Genomic DNA, 20,000 nt, shown 5'->3' with positions numbered 1-20,000 from the left:
TTTTAACATAGTATCTTAGATGATACTTCTATGTAACTAATTCTCATGGCAGAGATGTCAGCCTAAACATCATTATAATTATAAGGGTTTTTTCTTTTGCTACACATTGTTATTTTTATATATTGCAAACCTCTTCAGGAAATCTATAATGCTTTCATTTAAAAATAAATATTAGTTAATTATTATTATTATTATTCTTTCATGTAGGATTCTAAACTTGAGTCTTCTAATTAATAGTGAGAAATTTAATAGTAGCTGTTAAATCCTATGTGAAAGTTGGCCTGCTACATTAAAACCTACTGTTTAAATTGGAATTAACTTAATTATTATTATTTTTTACACTTGATATTTCTTTCACTGTAATATTCATGAAAGCATGTGTCAGATTTGTAAATTTAACTGTTACTCTCAGATTTCCAGGCTCCTTAATCAGTAATTATTTGTCTATAGAAACAGTACTACTGAGTTAATGATTTGCTAATTTGGAAAATGCTCATGTGGTTTCCCTTGTTAACTGATTTGCGCATTTTAAAGGAAATTGTATGAAATCAATTATTATTAAAGAGTAATTAAGGTGGAGACCTCATTCTAGAGTTGTTGAAACAGTTTTAGCAAAAATGATATATCTTGAGATTTTAAAAAAATTAGAATCTGTACAACATTTCAATTTTTACTGAAATAATTTATATTATTATTAGCATTATATTGGTTCAATTCCAGTGGAAAAAGGTTTAAAGCTTAAGGCCAAAAAGTTAAATATATATAGTGGAGATATTAATAGATATTATAGATATAGTTTTTATATTTCTTTTTATTTAATTGTACTCAAAATGTTGTGCTACTTGTTTGAAATATATAATAGTAAAAAAATGACACCCTGTATAACTGTAAAACACCATTCAAGCTATAAATTATTCAGTAAAATAAATATAGCATTATATCACTTTTCTGAACTAATATTCCAGGAGTTTTTTTAACAGAATCACACTGTAATACCTCTGGCTCTCTGGATTGGGTGCAGGTTGGGAAATACTTTCCTTAGAAAAAAAGAGTTTTAATAAGCAAAGTTTTCTGTGTTGATTGAGCCTCATTTGAGCTATCAACTCACAAATATTTTATTTTTTCAAAATCAGCATAAACCCATGACAAGAATTTTTGTAGCTGTCTTGATCAAAATTGGAAACCTGTTGGAATTTCTGTCTCTCTTCTTCCAGAAGCTGAAAACCATTGTTGATAATTTGATGGATAGAAATTTTTTAAAAAGTAATTTTCAGACACTTGAAGAAAAGTATCAAATGAAAGTAAGCATTAAAACAAAAAATGGCTAGAATAGCTTACTACAGTTGCAGAAAACATCTGTCTGACTATGTTCATTAGCTGATTCATACATTACAATTATTTTCCCTTTAGGAAGGAAAACACCTTAAATAGCAATGTCAATGATAGGATCTTCTGTGTGCTATTTAATGCTGACTAGCAGAAGTCTCTACAAACTTTAATCTATGCATAGATAGGAACCCTGACTTCTTTAAAACTCTGTGGAAATTCTCAGTCACCTAGCTCATGGTTGCCCCAAGGATGCTTTGTCCAGAGGCAACTGGACCTTCTTTCTTTTCCCCCCGAAGACATTTCACTTCTTATCCAAGAAGCGTCTTCATCTCTGACTGGATGGTGGAGAATTGAAGGATTTATATTCCTTGAAGACAGCTGCTCATTTGCATTCTTTTAGAGAATAGTTGAAGTCACTTGGAGATTTATCTGTGTCCTCAGGTCACCCGAGTAGTGCAAATGGATCTGGAGCCTTGGAATTGTGGAATGACTGTGTTGTAGAACTGGAAATAGGTGATGTTGTATCCCTCACCCTCTATTGAGAGAGAACTGTTCAATTTTGACATAGATGGCCTCTTTGACCCCTCTTTCAATCCAGCAGGCCTCTGTATACAAAAAAATGTGTACTTTGCTGTCTTCAAAAGAATGGCCTTTGTCTTTTAAATGAGGATGGACTGCTGAATCTTGTCTGGATGGGTTTGTTCTCCTATATTTGTTCTCCTGACAAACCCATCAGGACAAGATAAATCCTTCCATTTCCCCATTATCCAATCAGAGCTGAAGAAGCTTCTTGGATGAGAAGCGAAACATCTTCAAAGAAAAACCAGAAAGTCCAGTTGCCAATTGAAAAAAAAACACCTTTGGGACATTACGAAGATTTACATAAGGTCAGTATTCTCATCTCTCAATTCAGAGTTTCCTGCCTCCCTTCCCTGCAAAAGGAAATGGCTGTGTGTGTGTGTGATGTCAACACAAATGGAGGTGTAGAGTCCAGTGACCTGAAGTGGCCAGTTGCAGCCCCAAATGTTGCTAACTTTAAAGGCTTCTCCATGAATTGTGAATTTGTTCCAGATAGGGAAGTTTTGTGCTACAAAAAAGCTATTTCCATGCCAGAGTGCCTTAACCTGACTTCAACATCCCTCAATAACAAATTTGCCATAAAATGTATGCTTTATTGTGATAACATTGCCTCAACAAGCTCTTAGCCGGTCATCTTTTCACGGCTACAATTTGCATATTAGTCAGCCTCAGAATGCATTTGTTAAGATTACAATCTTATCTTTCTAATTAATAAAAAGCGCCTGTGTATTTCCCTTTGCTTATTTTGTAGAAGAATGTCTTCCAAGCAGGCCACCTCTCCATTTGCATCTGATGGAGAGGGAACAACAGCCCAGGACTTAGCATCACAGGAGCAGGAAGACGACAACAATGAAGAACTTGTCACTTCCCATCTGCCTCTGCACACCATATTGCACAACAAACCTCACTCTGAAGAGCTCCCAGCTCTAGTCACTACAATCCAACCAGACTCAGACTGGAACAGTGTTATCTCAACTCAGCATAGGATGGTATGTCCCGAAGGGGTGGTACATGTTGAGTCATCGTTTAGGGCAGCTTTTCCTTATCTATGATCTTTTTTGAGATTGTAGATACTGTGGATTGGTTTGACTATTATAGTAAAGTATATTAGCTTCTATTTATAAAAGATTCCCATCTCTGCCAGATTCACCTTATTTTTTCTTGAGATGGTTTGTGGTTAATCTTGGGAAAGGTTAAAGAAAATAAGCCAGTTTCATGAACTATTATTTTGAATTTGGAGAACACATCAATTTACAGCTTATCTAAAATGAAAGCAAGACTTTCTGGTTCCTCTTTTCAACAGAATCAGAGTGCAGTAATTTTGTCTATATTCAACCATGGCTAAGTTGAATGCTTGAATATAATGAATAAGAAAGCAACAAGCTTAACAGTTCTTTTTTCTTGGATATAAATATACAAGTTCTTCTCAATAAGGCCATAATTAGTTTGCCTTAAAAATAAATATCTTTTTTTAAGAATAGAAATTGCTGTTTTCTGATTTAACTTTTAACTTAATAACTGTTGGTTAATTGATACAGTTAGTTGATTTTTATACAGCCAGGTATTTTATTGTTTTAACAGTGATATCTTTTCTTCATGGTAGCAGAGTTCTCTGCTTTCCAACTTTGGGAAAATGTAATTTCTAAAGGTTTTCAGCTGTGCTCATGTATCAGCACACAACATTAATACTGGAAAAATGAAGCGTCTCGTTCTAAACTGATACTGTTTGAGAACTTCTCATTTGAAGTTTAAATGGCTATGATTCCCTTCCACATCATGCAGATAACAATGATAAAAGTTCATTGTTGTTGTATATGTTTGGGAAATGGAGAAGAAGCAGTAAGAAAAGCTTTGAAGTAGAAAAGCTTCCATAGGACCATAGGATAGGAAATACTTGATCGTCATATTCTTTAAATCGTGAAGTTAAAGGATACAATCCCTCTGAAGACAGACTGTAGAACAGTTCGTGCTAGCAAAAATTCTTATTAACAGTAGTCTAATTTTGTTCTTACAAAACCCATTAATCTAATCTAATAAATAATTAACGTGATACAAAATGAAGAACATTTTAAAATGTAGTCACAGCTATTTAGATTCTAATATAAAGTATGTGTTTATGATGAAGAGGATTTTGACTTCTGAGGTAAATGTTAAACTACTGGATTATTTATATGGATAACATAATCAATTCTACAAGTATCCCTTTAAAATATTATATATATATACATATGTACACACACACACACACACACACACACACACACACACACACACACACACATATATATATATATATATATATATATATATATATAATATATATAATATTTTAAAGGGATACAGTACTTGTAGAATTGATTATGTTATCCATATTAATAATCCAGTAGTTTAACATTTACCTCAGAAGTCAAAATCCTCTTCATCATAAACACATACTTTATATTAGAATCTAAATAGCTGTGACAACATACATACATGTGTACATACATATAGTGGAGATATATATCTTCACTATACACTGACATATTGTCCACTTTAAAGAAATGTTGACTTCAGTTTTTACTTTCCATATCCAGTCATTGATTTTATATATTGGTAATAGTAAGTTGCAAGTGGAAAAATCTTCTTTTATTTCCTAAATATGTAAGGTTTCTATTTTATAAGTGTGTGGTCATAGCATTTCTATGGCATCAATAAAGACAGAAAGTAACAGACTTTAACTTAGTAGTGTGGTGGTCAGACAGAAATTTTACTGGAAAACTTGCCAAAAATTACAGTGTCAAATAATTTGATTTATTGTGCTTTTCCAGTGAAAAATAATGATCTATATATAGTGTTTTTTTAAAAAATGTATCTTGTATTGCTGACAGAGACCACATACTGGATGTGCTCCCCCCCCTTCTCCTTTAAAATGTAGGTTTTACCCTCCTCTGTCTGTTCTTTCTTTTAGCTATTTCTTTTTTAGAGAAATTCATTACAGGCCAGCTTACTTCAAATGCTCCCATATTTATGAAATTGAGTTCAATCCTATACCCAGATTAGAAGTCTAGTTAAATTTAATAGGACTTAATTCTTGACAGAGATTTAAAGGTTGTTTTTTTTAAAACAACGAATCTCATTTCTTTTCTTGCTCTTCTTGAGCATACAATAATGATGGGTTTTGTTGGTTTAGTTAGTACTTCACTGCTATCTGGCAAGCACAGGTTTAGATGTTAGCTGAGCATCTTCAGGTAATGACCTCCAATTGCCTAGCCACCTACCAAACATTGTATTTAAGGATGTCTCTCCTTGCCATAAGTTTGCCTGTTGCCTACCTGTGTGGTTTTTTTAATGCAATATCTGAAGTTGGAACCAACATTCTGCTCTGGCTCAGTGCCTCTGAATTGATTTAGTATATAAACTGAGGGAGCTAAATGTCTTGCTCCTTACATCATCCCTCAATATAATCTGTCATCTGTCTCTCTGATCAGGTGACATCAAGTAGTGTCAGCTAGGCAGCAGTTACTTTCTTTGTATGAATATATTTTATTAGTTTCCAAATCTTTTTTTAAAATAAGAATTACAATATATTCTACATTGTCGCATGTGCATTCAACTTTTGTTAAGGCATTAATACATTGCATTTTGTCTTATTTCATTCATCATATTTACATTTATATTTACATATTTAAAATATTCTATGCTTCTTCAACTTTCCCTATTTTTCCTTCTATGTTATATCCACAACTTTTCCCCTGTGTTGTAATAATTTGAGTCCCCATAATTCTATCGTGAGTCTGTCCATTTCAGCGCAGTCGTAATTTTTTAAAATTATTATGCTTTCCATAGGTACTTCAGAATTTTTCCAAAATTGTGCATATGCTAATCTAGCTGCAGTGATTCTATGTAAGATCAAATATTTAGTATTCTTATTGTAATTATTTTAAAATGTTCCCAAGAGAAGGAGCTCCAGTGTGAATTCTATTGTTACTTTGGTTATTTCCTGTAGACATTTATGTATTTTGGACCAATATCTTCTCACTTTGGGACATAGCCACCATATATGAAAGAAGGTGCCTTGTGGGTTTTTTTTACATTTACAACAAACTGTGTTCTAATTTGGATACATTTTCGGTAATTTAACTGGGGCCAAGTGCCATTGATTAAAAAATTTATAATAATTTTCTTTGTATGTCACTGATTTTGTTAACTTAAGATTTCTGTTTCTTACTTATTCCCAGTCAGTAGTTACTTTCTGATGGTTTGTCATTTCCTGCCCAGTGCCTGGCCTCATTTTATGCTAGGTTTGGGAGGTGTAAGAGCAAAATTTGGTGCTGATTTGGTAAAACTGAGGGAACCTTTTCCAAGGACGATACACCATTTTAAGATTTCTGGCTTTTTGTTTCTCTGCAGACTTTCCAAGAAGATGCAGATGTAATATTTCAATAAAATACACCCTTCTCCATAGTTGTGGAGCAATTCCAAAGAAGATTCCCAATTCTGCTGTGTTTTCCTAAGGCACAAACTAAGTTCCCTATGTTGTAATTAGTGAAAAAAACGGTGCCTCTGAATCCACCCCCCCATTCCCGGCATATGATGGCACACCCAGTTTTTGCTCTCTCAAGCTTCAGAGCCCGGAGAGGGTGAAAAAAGCCTTCCTCATCCCCCAGAGGCCCTCCAGAGGCCAGAAATGGCCCATGGGAAATGGGACATTTCTGGCCTTCAGAGGGCCTCCGGGGGATGAGGGAGTGGAGAAGGCCGCTTTCGCCCTCCCCAGACTCCTAGATAGGTTCTAAAGCCTGGGGGAGCAAAACAAAAATAAAAACCCCTGGAACTTTCGGTTCAACCAGAAGTTGAAGGACGGAATATTTCCAGTCTCTGTAGGGTGGGTAAAGCAATTTTCACCCTCCCCAGGCTCCTAGAAAGGCTCTGGAGTTTGGGGACAGTTAAAAAGGCCCTATCCCCACCCTGAGGCTGAAAACAGGCTGTTTCCTGATTCCTAGTGGGCCCAGAAGGTCTGAAAATCAGCTCACCAGTGCACATATGTGTGTCAGACCTGAGCTTGCATGCCCACCAATATGGCTTCATGTGCCACTTTGACATGCACGCCATAAGTTCACCATCATGGCTTTTGAGCATTCTTGAATTTTTGTGTGCTTCAATTAGGATAAGAAGCTTGTGTTCACAGTTGTGTGTTTGATGTTCTCACTTTTCCTACCAGTTCATATTTGATGCGCAGTTTTTTTTTTAAAGAAAAACTATGCTTTCATGTTCTAGGCATTAACACTTTGATGTTGTGTGTGAAATTTTGACATGGTAATGGTCAGAAGATAAACATGTAGATTTTGACCACTACTGATGTCAGAATAGTGTAAGATGTGAAACCCATACAACTGTTTTCTCTGGATATGTATATGTCTATGGAAGAAAAGATTCCCAATAATCTGTTGAGAATGAAATACTAATTCTTAAATTAACAACAGTGAAAACATTATAGAATTCCATCTGTGGCCTTTTGATGAGTGGTTGAAGATGTTAAATAATAAGCTTTTTCCTTATGTATTTAATAATTTCTTCCACGTCTTATATTAAGAAAAAGTATGGTGGCAATGGAAAAATGGTGGAAAGTTATAAATGATGTGGAAAGGTATAGAGGAGGTATACTTCAGGAGTAACTGTTCCTTTAGATCAATAAATATGCCCATTTATAGCTGCAGATTGGGGTGATTTTGTAACCAAATGTTCAGTATACCTATCCCTTATATTACCTTGATAAAGATTTGCTTTCATATGAAATGATAGCAGGAAGGATTGAAAGTGAGAAATAGTGCTGTTAGGGATGGAAAAAAATATGTCACTTTCTTATTTTTCCCATATATTTTACATCATTTTTAGAAGTACATTTAAAATTTGTACATATTTCATATTCATTGTGTTTTATATATGTGTTTTGTCTGTGTATCTGTGTAGATGTTTCAATACATTGTATAGTACTTTTTTGTATTTTTAATCAAAATATTATAGATGTATTCTTGTAAATATCATTCCTGATATATGGATTTTGATATATAACTTTAGAAAACTGAAAAATTGATATACTGACTTGTAAAGTGAAAATATGGTCAATTTATATCAAAGGGAAAAGTTTATATTTCTTCCTAATCCCTGACTCTTAAATGAGAACTGTATTACTGAGTAGTTTTTTAGAGCATAGAATGTAATTTATTTATTAATTATATTTATATAGCCATTCAAATCTATGATGGATCATCCAAAAGCTACTTATGACCTGGTTTTAAAGTTTTGGCTTGTCCATCCTACAATCATGTGAACACAGTTTAGACACTTGGCAACTGTCCTGCATTTATTGCTATTTTTAGTGCCCTGTGGTCACATGTCACTGATTTACAACTAGTTGTTTTTTTTGCCAGAAACTGGTGTTTGTTCCCAGTTTTTGGCAGAATCTGGCTCATCGCAAACAATGGGTTTGCTTAATGATTGTCGTATATTCTTAACAATTGCCACTATAATAGTCTTAAAATTAGTCTGGTCATGTGATGACCCACTTGATCACAACCTATAACTATCTCTACTTGTAAATCATCAGTTTTATTTGAATTAATCAAACTAAATATAATGTCAGGATTTCAAGCAACAGACCCAATGCAATCAAAACTGGTAGGCAAGGCCCTCTCCTCAAAGTCTACAATTATTAGGCATATTGTATTGGCACATCTGGTGAAACCCTGATTCTGAAGTCCTGAGATTTTCCTCACCCAAATTAGAAATCAAATCCCCCCCCGCAGTCAACATATCAATCACATGGCCCAACCAGGTCACAGTCCCAACTCCAGCTGGCTTCAGTCCATTCCTCTCCAGCAGCTGGTGGGAGCATCCTCAGTTCCCAGAAGAAATAATTTTATTTTGGCTACAAGTTCCCAACTATCTCTATTCCACTCCCATTTCCACAGCTCCATCCAGCTTCACTGTGGCAGCCCTGAAAATGCTCCAAAATGGCTTCCAGGTTAACACATATCTTTAAAAAAGCAGAAGGCATAGTCTTCTATGAATGAGTAGAAATCACTGCTAATTTGTAAAAATTAATACCTATGTAAAATAATCTTTTCACACCAAGTGTAATAATTGAGATATTTCAATTAATTTATTAATTAAAGTATTTTATCTTCTTCTGCCATGAAATTAACAGCTCATGTAATATCTAAAGCACTGTATATTGATTTTAATTTTTAATGTTTAAAGCATATATAGCATCATTTACAGGTAAGAAATAATGATAAAGTGAAAATTCCTAAACAGGTTATTAATATTAAGAACAACATGAGTTCTGGTCACAGCAAAGACAACATCTTCATTCCCAGAAGATCTTGCAGAGTTTCTGTAGCTTCCAGGAATGGAACTGTTGGACAGTTTGTGGCTTGTCTTTGCTGAAATTGTTGCTGAGATGCTACACTGCTAACATGAGTAAATCATTCATGTGAATAGTTACGTATTGGGGCCAATTAATGATTTATCTGTTGACACCACCTAATGCAGTGGTGCAAGATTTAATAACAATAAGGAAAGTGAAATAAATTAACTTCCAGCATTCTGAATAGGAGCACTTTTCTGGCTAACAGTAAAATGTCATAGTAACCTAATATATTGAATACCCTGTATACTTATATATATCATTAAATCAATTGTATAAATGAAAATTGTTTCCAAACTTTTAAGAATTGTTTTTTTTACTGAGTTCTTCATGTATTTTGAATATCTGGAAGACAAAATATTTTGCTTTAACGTCCTCTCTAGTATTTTCAACTGTTACTTCTATGATAAATGGAAGGTGCATTTAGAAATTATTTTTGCACTCACTCTTCTTTCAATAAATGTCTATGAAGATTCTTCATTTGATAGATTCAGCAACAGTCCTCGGAAAGGGGCGGCATACAAATCTAATAAATTATTATTAATTTCTGTGTTGGGCGTGGAGTAACTTCAGTTTGAATAATGACAATTCTTGTAGATTTTCAATGGAAAGAATCTTAACAATTGGAGAAGGTGAATCTCCATTACGCATTAGAAGTGATAGGTTTTGATGCTCGTATTCCTGAATAAAATTGGGGCAAAAGTATTGTTAAAGGTACATTTTAAGGTGTTAGCAGATTTACAAATTATGTCCTTTGTTTTTGTGTACTTGAGAACAATGTAAATAATTGAAGAACCTTGATGACTCAGTAGTTACAATGCAGTATTTTAGGCTGACTCTGCCCACTGCCATGAGTTCAATTCTCAAGGTTGACTCAGCCTTTCATCCTTCCAAGGTCAGTAAAATGAGGAACCAATTGTTGGGGGCAATGTAAACTGCTTAGAAAGGTAGTAAGTGCTATTGCTATTGCTAAAACAGGGAAATAAGTGTTTAGAACTGGAATTAAAGAGTTTGGTGCATTTATTGCATAAAGGTTATTTTATTTTCATTTATTATTAGAGTTGGAAGGGACCTTGCAGGTCATCTACTCCAACCCCATGCTGGTGCAGGAGACCCTACATCACGCTAGTCCAATAGCAGTCCAGTCTTTTCTTGAAGGTCACTAGTGATGGAGCGTTCACCACCTCTGCAGGCAAGCCCTTCCACTGGTTGATTGCTCTCACAGTTAGAAAGCTCCTCCTCATCTCCTTGGACAGCTTCCAACCATTGCTCCTTGTCTGGCTTTCTGGTGCTTTGGAAAATAATGTGTTCTCTTCCTCCCTGTGGCAGCCTCTCAAATATTTGTAAACTGCTATCATGTTCCCCCTGGACCTTCTCTTTGCTAGACTATCCATGCCCAATTCCTGCAACCTTTCCTCATATGTTTTAGTTTCTATTCCCTTTATCATTCTGGTTGCTCTCTTCTGCACTTTTTTAGAGTATCAATGTCTCTTTTGTAGTGTGGTGACCAAAACTGAATGCAGTACTCTAGGTGTGATCTAACTAGGGCATTATAGAGTGGTATTAGCACCTCCCTTATCTTGGAGTGTATTCCTCTGGTTATGCAGCTTAAGATTGTGCTAGGTTTTTTAGCCGCTGATGCACATTGTTGGCTCATGTTTAGTTTGTTGTCCACTAAGACTCCAAGATCTCTCTCATATTCACTGCTGTTGAGAGTATTTTTGCCCAGTTTGTATGTGTGTTTTGAAAAGCAAGAACTATAATAGAGTATAATAATAGCATATGTACATGATTCTGTTTGGATCTAGACTTGGTGATCTGGAAAATAGTATTTTTTATCTCAGAAAATCCCTTTGCAGTTCAGACCCTATATCCAAATCTTCCTCCCTCCCTCCACTGTCTTCCAGTGACAATCAACAAATGGCTGGTTTTTGTAAGTATACAAATAGATGAAGATTATTATACATTATGAGATAATGATTTCTCTAGAGTCATATGAAGTAAAGATAAATAACTAAAAGCTTTTTGTTTCACATTCCACAATTTCACAAATAGATAGGTGGTAGACCATGCTGATAGCTACTGTCCAATCAGCTTGGCTAAAAACTGGCTAAAGGTTGAATTTTAAAACATTTATGAATGCATTAAAATACAAATTATCATAGAAAACAATGGGAAAATAGGCCTGGCCTCATCCACTGAAAAATAAGTTTGTTTAAATACGTATCTTTTTCTTAGTTATATATCATAGATTGGTTAGCTTTTAAAATATATTCTGAGAAATTGAGCCCGAAAATGAACAAGGCAAAAAAGAGTCACCATTCCTTTCAACTAGCATCTTTCTAAGTCAGAAAATAAACAACCCAGAAACACAACTACATTTTTTTTATTCCTATGATTTTTTTTTTGTTAAAGTTCATGATTTTTAAACATGCAATTATATATTTTTGTTGCTGTTGGCAAAATAAACCATGTTCCCTTTGCTTTAATTTTTTTTCTTATACATGATGTAGCTGCTGATTTCTTTTAACTGCAGGAATAAAATTATACAATGGCAGTAAATACAAGGGGATTCACAGAATGCATACCTATGAAATTTCCAGAAAGACTACTTTTGCTTAGCTTCAGCAGAGTAATATGCACAAGAGTAATATGTACACTCATATCCAAACTCAGCAAATTAACTAAATTCACCTTTCAATATTCAACCCCACCATCACCCAAAACCATCCCAACATCCAATCCACCCTCAAAACCAACCCCACTTCAACCAAGACTAGGTATGTGCACCCCTTACTTCCATCAACTACTACGTATCTTACATGCAAACTAATGAATGCAAGAAGCATTGTAAACAAAATACCTGAACATCTTCTCTTACTAAAAACTGCTAACTTAGACATTATAATTAATCTGCAAAACATTGCTAAATGCATCCCTCCCTGACTCCATTAACACAGTAAGAGACTGTCATGTTTACTGTTCTGACCGTGAAACCCGTAGAGGAGGGGGAGTTGCCATCTTCTATAAAAAAAATCACTAAACCTAAAAAATATCCAACTGAGACATGACCTTGATCTTCCAGAGACCATCATCTGCAAATTGACCCTAAATACCACACTTCGCTTCCTACTATGTTATAGAGCCCCTGGTTATGACATAATATTATCGTGGGCAACATCCTACCCACACCTTCTCATTTTTCTTGGCAACCTCAACCTACCTCCTATCAACTGGACCCTAAATGAATGTACAACTGAACCCCTACACTCAACTCTTTACAATGCTATTACCAATCTATGACTCGAACAACTAGTAACAAACAATACTAGACTCAGCAATTGTCTTGATCTCATCTTCTGCAACAGTTCACACTCAATTTATGGACTACAAATAAATGAGCCCTTTTCCAACAGTGACCACAGTATGATTGACTTTTGTCTCAATATACATCCTTACAAAAATAACCATAATAATAGGACAATTAGTTACAACTTTAAAAAATCCAATTATGATATCATAGATGCTGACCTCTCATCTCTTGATTGGCAGACATTATTATCTGGCTGAAATACTGCTGAAGACTACTACAATATCTTTTTGCTTGAAATGCAAAGAGTCATTATGCTATATGTACCACTAATAATCACCTAAACCAAGGGAAAAAAATTACCCATAAAAATAAGGAAGCTCCAATCCAAAAAAAGATCTATTTGGTGGAAAAACAAAATTGGCTATGTTACAAGCTTTAAAAGCCATTACAAAAATCTATTCCACCAAATAAAGACTGAATGTATCAATTACCACATCAATCAAGAAGAAAACCTGTGCATGAAATCCACACGTGCCTTCTATAATTTTGTAAACAACCTACTCAAAGACTTGAGATCCATCCCACCCCTAAAAGGGCCAAATGGTAAAGAATATAATGATGAATCCGTTAAAGCCAACCTCTGGGTGGCTCATAGCATATATAAAAGACATAATAATACAATTGATCCAATTAATATAATTAAAATATATATATTTAATATAATCAGTCTCGGACATAATCTGGCCCTATGCTATATAGGGCTTTATAGGTCATAACCAACACTTTAATTGTGTCCAGAAACTGATCAGCAGCCAATGCAGTCCGCCAAACCATCCCTATCTATCGAACCCGATGGACTATGTGCATATTTCTTTAAAAAGGTGAACCTCTAAGCATAATTTTTGTAAAATCATTCACGACTAGCTTCTTATCCAACTTATGGTCACTAGCTAAAGTCATTACTATCTTCAAAAAAGGAGATCCAAGTAATGTTGAAATTATAGACCAATCTCTTTACTTTATGTCATCTGCAAAGTTATGGAATCAATCATTAACCAATCCATTACCCTCCACCTAGAAACCAACAACCTACTCTCCTACAAATAATTTGATTCTTTAAAAAAATATCCTGTAACCTGCAACTCCTATCCTGCAAAAACATATGGACTACATATTTTGATCAGGTTAAAATAATAGACACAGTTTACATAGACTTCTGTAAAGCCTTTGACAACATAATTATTCTCAAGCTCATGATTGGATAGCTGCATTTTTGACAAACAGACAACAAGTGGTTAAAATAGGGAGTGGCCTATCAAATCCTGCACCTATCAACAGTGGTGTCCATCAAGGCAGTGTTCTAGGACCAATACTATTCATACTTTACATAAACCACCTCTGTGATCATATTACAAGCAACGGTGTCCTCTTTGCTGTCAATGTTAAATTATTTAATACTGACAATACTGCTACCCTTCAAAAAGACCTTGACCATGGTCAAACAACTGGCAACTTCAAAACTCAACCAATAAATGCTCTGTTTTACAGATCGGCAAAAAGAATACAAGCTTGGAGGACACGACCTTATAGATGACCCTCACTCTGTCAAGGACCTTGGAGTACTCATATCAAATGACCTAAATGCCAGTGCCCACTGTAACAACATTACAAAAAGACATTAATAATTATTAATCTAATCCTGTGTACATTCTTCTCTGGCAATATTAATCTACTAACGAGAGCATACAAAATATTTGTTAGACCAATTCTTGAATTCAGATCACCTGTCTGGAACCCACACTACACATCAGATATCAATGGAATCGAGAGAGTCCAAACTCTTCTTTCACAAGAAGAGATCCCCACTCCTCTCTCGCAACAGAATACCTTATTCCACCAGTCTTGAAATTTTGGTTTAGAGAGCCTAGAACCTTGTCGACTTCGATCTGACCTAAATGTAGTTCACAAAATCATTTACTACAATGTCCTACCTGTCAATGATTTCTTCAGCTTCTACCACAATAATACATGATCACACAATCGATTCAAACTTAATGTAAACCGATCCAAACTTGACTGCAGAAAATATGACTTCAGCAACAAAGTAATCAATGCCTGGAATGCACTACCAGACTCTGTGGTTTCTTCCCCAAACCCCAAAAACTTTAATGTTAGACTATTTACAGTTGACCTTACCCGATTCCTAAGAGGTCTGTAAGGGATGTGCATTAGCACACCATTGTGCCTACTGTCCCTGTCCTACTGTCCTATTGCCTAATTTACCTGTACTTAGCTTGCAAGTGTTTATGTTTATACCAATACCTACTACAGTGCCTTGTACATGCTTAGCAAACAAACAAACAAACATTGTACTGGTGATCTTTGCATTTGCATCAATTGCATGCTAATCACAATATGCCCCCCCTGTACACATTTGCTTTATTTGCAGACAAAATAAGCACAGATCCATTGCACATTGTCTAATTCCTTGAAGTCTAATTTCCCCATAGCAAAGAAATGAAACAAAGCTAAACAAAAGAGTGATTACTCACGATCAGCCTGGAAAGCCTGCATGGTTGAATAGCTGTCTTCTTCTATGGCTGTGTGCTTAAGTGCTGCTTGCCTCCCAGTTCTCTACATGTTCCTCTCCTTCTCAACACCACCCATCCCACCCTGTTAACCCTGGACCCTGGACTGCTTCTGCTGTCAGAAGAAAGTTTGAAAAAAGGCCAACCAATTACATACCAACAAACAGCAGTAACAAAGGGTTCTTGGAACACTCAAAGTTCTGCTGCTTTGTTCTAAGTGCTTGGAACCATTGAAACGTGATTTCAGCTCAGAGTATTTTCAGACTGACACTTTTTGCACATCCTTATTTTTAATATTCTGGTTTGGAAAAAAAGAAATATTCAGTTGGATCAGAGTGCTAATACTTTATAGAAATTATTGAAGCTGCCTAAGCAAAAATGGTAGAATTTTATGAGGATAGATTTTAAAAACACAGGGAGTAACAATAAAAAAAGTACTGGTTATAAAGATCCTTATTTCTTAGTCAGGGGGCACTAAAATAGATATTGGATGAAAGCAAATAGTGGCAGGAGAAATACAGGTAGTCCTCGAGTTATGACCACAATTCACCTCCCCCAATATATTGTTAAGTGAGGCATTTATTAAGTGAGTTTTTCTCCATTTTATGATATTTCTTGCTTCAGTTGTTAACTGAATCACTGCAGTGTGTAAGTTAGCAACCTGGATGTCAAGTGAACCTGGCTTCCCCATTGACTGCTTGTCAGAAGGTTACAAAAGGGTTACACATGATCTTGGGACACAGTAAGGGTCATAAATATGAACCAGTTGCCAAGTCTCTAAACTTTGATCACATGATCGTGGGGATGGTGAAATGGTCATAACTGTAAAAAATGGTCATAAGTCACTTTTTCAGTTTGAATGGTCACTAAATGAACTATTGTAAGCCTAGGGCTACCTGTAATGCTTGAGTGTCCAACTTTTTCTATCATGCCTCTGTATTCTTCCTATATCCTTTAAAATATTTCTTGTATTGAATAGTAACTTAATTCTGTAAAATATTACGTCAGTATCACCTTCTTAAAACAAAGTGACTTAGCCATCTGATGAAATCATGTGTTTAGAACAGTGATGGTGAACCTTTTTTCCCTTGGGTGCTGAAAGCATGCGTGCATGTGCTATCTCACATGTGCGAGTGCCCACACCTGTAATTCAATGCCTGGAGAGGTCGAAAACAGCTTCCCTCGCCTCCTGGAGGCCCTCTGGAGGCCGGAAATGGCCTGTTTCTCAACTTCCAGTGGGCCCAGTAGGCTCATGTTTCACCCTCCCCAGGCTGCAAAGGCTTCCCTGGAGTCGGGGAGAGTAAAAATGCCCCCCCCCCCAAGAGGTTCTCTGGAAGCCAAAAACGCCCTCTCAGAGCCTCTGTGTTAGCCAAAAATAACTTCGCCGACACACACATGCATGTTGGAGCTGAACTAGGGCAACAGCTTGCGGGCCAGTAGATATGGCTCCGGGTGCCACCTGTGGCACCTGTGCCATAGGTTCACCATCACTGGTTTAGAACTTGCTCCTTTCCCCTTGTTTCTTCTATCCCTGAAGCTTTACTTATATGGAACTTGAAGAGAGATGTATTATTTTAAGCAAGGTATTGATTAGATTTTTGGGTATGCATGGATTCTAAATAACAAACACGGGAAGCTTGAAGAGCACTTTCAGACAATATAAGTAGAATCATACTTCATTCAATAAATTTCCTTTCAGTAATCTGTTAAACTTGACATTATAGAATTTGATCAGTCAACTCCCTCTTTTTCTTGTTGGATTATTCATCAGCTTTGATGAGACTCCTTTTTGTCTTGTAAAGTATCAAGGTATCAACAGATCAATTTTAAAAACTTTAATGTAGAAATATTGTTAAGATTGACTTGTACAATTTGTGTACCGTGGAGCAAAATTAATTTACCAGGGAGTGAAACAGGACACAGTCCTCCTATTTTGTGTTTTCTAACAGCCACGCAAACAAGGAAATTGATAAGCATTTGAGAACATTAGACTTGGTTGATTTAAAAGTGACTGTCATAATTATTTTCATAAATTCTTTGCATGGTAAATCAACTTCTACCTGTAGTCATTATTATGCTCACATTTAGTAAATCTGTCTGGATCTTCTTCTGCTAGATTGTGATTGTGTTCATACATTGTACCAAGCCACATTTGGTTTTGACATGATGTATCTTGTAATCACAGCCATTGTGATACATAAATTATTATTTGATAGCTTACCTTGCCTGAGTCCTATGAATCCTATGAATGATGCTTGAGATAACCATGGCTTAATGGAATGTGTGCAGCAGATCAGTTTGCCTTTTTCAAAAGAGGTTATGACATTTAAAATTAGCAACAGAAATATAAATTTGATTAACTCATGTTTATGTAAGTTGGCTCAGAAGTTAAAGTTAAAGTGTACTCCTAAAATATGTCTATTGTCAATAACTGCTAAATATATTGCCTTTTGGGATGCATGTTAACCAACATATAATACATGGTATAATTCAATGAGAGAGTTAATAACTGTTATTCTGTGTATATATGTATATTTGTATACTGTTGAGTATTATATGGTTTGGCTTTAAAAATTCTAATTTGTTCTTTTCTATAAAAATAAAATATATATCCTGCCTCTCCAAGTTATATTGATTAAATAATATTTTCTAATGGAATAGAATAAAATAGAATTTGAAAGTGTTATATATTGATAAGATGTAAGGAGTACTTCTTATCTGCATAAGAGGAATGCATAATAGAGACATTTTCTATTATTCTTTAGCAGAGAAGCAGCTACATATGCTCAGTATAATAAACAACATTTCCAAATAGATTCGTGTGTCAATAAACTACTGTTCTTGACAGTAGGGCAACAGGGGACCACTTCATGAATGTAACAGTAACACTAAATAATATATAACTGTTTTATTTTATTTATTAGAGTCATATTTTTCTGTTGTACAGGAGCTCAAGATAGTATACACTACTCTTGTTTCTTGTTTATCGCAGCCACAAATTTTGTTGAAAGAAAGCAACTGGCTTTCCTGAATCATCCAGGAAAGTTCCATAGCTGAAGGTGAGCTCGAAGCCCATTTCCCATCCCAAGTCCAAACATTGTCCCATTATACCACCTCATTGGCTCTCCTTCTAAAAATGTGTGGACTCTTTAAGTCATGTTCCAAGCTTCCCTCAAGCTAAGAATGAAATCTATATTTATATCCAACCACGTGCTTTCATCTGAAAAAGATCCATGATGTAATGCTCACATACAATATCCATAGAAAATAGTATGCCTGTCTTATTTGCAAGTGAGTGCATGAACTGAATCCAAGTGCTTTTGGATAGGACTCTGCAGTAAGGCTGCAGTTCTGCAGAGTCCTATCTATTCAACCTACCTTGAATTGTTCCTTATAGGACGGTCCAATGCAGCATTGTGTTCTGCAGTGCAACACTGAGCTCTGCTCTATTACAATCCATTCAGTTCAAGAAGCACATCCATAGTAATGTATGGATTGCATTATAAAACCAGTGTACTTTTATTCCGGGTTATCCTGATGCCTACAGCCTTCCAAATACTGCTTTAATTAAATTTATATGATGCCAACTCCCACTTTAAAAGGCAGACTTGGCACTGGCATCCCTCTTTGAATCAGAATGCCAAGAAAAAGATAGTATATGGGGAAGTGAATAGAGGCTCAATGGCTGGCCAATAATAGCATGGGTAAATGGGAGAAAGATGCTACTCAAAGTTGCTGAAAAAGCAGTCTCTTGAAATTTATTTATTTATTTATTTTATTAGAGTTGAAAGGGACCTTGCAGGTCATCAAGTCCAACTCCCTGCTCAAGTAGGAAACCCTACATCTCCCCAGCCAGATGGCAGTCCAATCTCCTCTTGAAATATCCAAAGTTGGGGGCGTTCACAACCTCCACTGGCAGGCCGTTCCACTGGTTGATACTCTGATGGTTAGGAAGTTCTTCCTTATTTCCAGGTTGAATCTCCCTTGGTCAACTTCCAACCATTGTTCTTCATCTGGCCCTCTGGTTCCCTGGAGAATAGAGTGACCCCCTCCTCTCTGTGGCAACCCCTCAAGTACCTCTATACTGCTATCATGTCCCCCGCTGGTCCTTCTTTTCACTAGGCTATCCATGCCTAGTTCCAGCAATCTCTCTTTGAATGATTTGGTTTCTAGTCCCTTTATCATTTTGGTTGCTCTTTTTTGTACTCTTTCAAGAGTCTCTATGTCTCTTTTGAAGTGTGGTGACCAGAACTGGATGCAATATTCCATGTGCGGTCTGACTAGGGCATTATAGAGTGGTATTAATACCTCTCTAGTTTTGGAGTGTATCTCCCTGTTGAAATATTGAAATATACCTGTAATGTCTTCTTGACAAGTGAATACTAGGGCATGTCCAGGCATGCAGTATAATTGTAACGTGGTAAGATTAACAACAAGTAATGGGCTTTGCATCTCTTTTCCAAAGAAATGATTTCACAACTATATAATATATATTATATAGATCATCTAGGCCCTCAACAGTCAGGATTCAGGCCCGGCTACAGCACGGAAACTGCTTTGGTCACGCTGATGGATGATATCTGGCAGGCCTGGGATAGGGATTTATCCTCTATCCTAGTGCTCCTTGACCTCTCAGTGGCTTTTGACACCATCGACCATGGTATCCTTCTGTGCTGACTGGGGGGGTTGGGAGTGGGAGACACCATCTTATAGTGGTTCTCCTCCTACCTCTGCGGTCAGTCACAGTCAGTGTTAGTGGGGGGTCAGAGGTTGACTCCTAGGT

The 20,000-nt window shown here is 35.9% G+C and overlaps 1 protein-coding gene across 26 annotated transcripts in view; it reads left to right on the top strand.

Annotated features, from left to right (window-relative positions):
• The window catches only part of SOX6 (SRY-box transcription factor 6), a 546,353-nt gene that overhangs the window by 214,334 nt on the left and 312,019 nt on the right, over window positions 1-20,000 (top strand). For 24 of the 26 annotated variants that reach the window (XM_070764091.1, XM_070764122.1, XM_070764035.1 and 21 more), the window contains one exon: window positions 2,660-2,897. The exons of the other annotated variants lie outside the window; for them this stretch is intronic. In XM_070764091.1, the coding sequence (XP_070620192.1) occupies window positions 2,664-2,897 (234 nt within the window). In that variant the 5' untranslated portion in view covers window positions 2,660-2,663. The remainder of the gene's footprint in view (window positions 1-2,659; window positions 2,898-20,000) is intronic. 26 annotated transcript variants of the gene reach the window in all.

The sequence above is a fragment of the Erythrolamprus reginae genome, chromosome 1 (assembly GCF_031021105.1).
Source record: "Erythrolamprus reginae isolate rEryReg1 chromosome 1, rEryReg1.hap1, whole genome shotgun sequence".
Classification (NCBI taxonomy): Eukaryota; Metazoa; Chordata; class Lepidosauria; order Squamata; family Dipsadidae; genus Erythrolamprus; species Erythrolamprus reginae.
The sequence above is the reverse complement of the archived record's forward strand: the minus strand, read 5'-3'. Positions and strand labels throughout refer to the sequence as shown.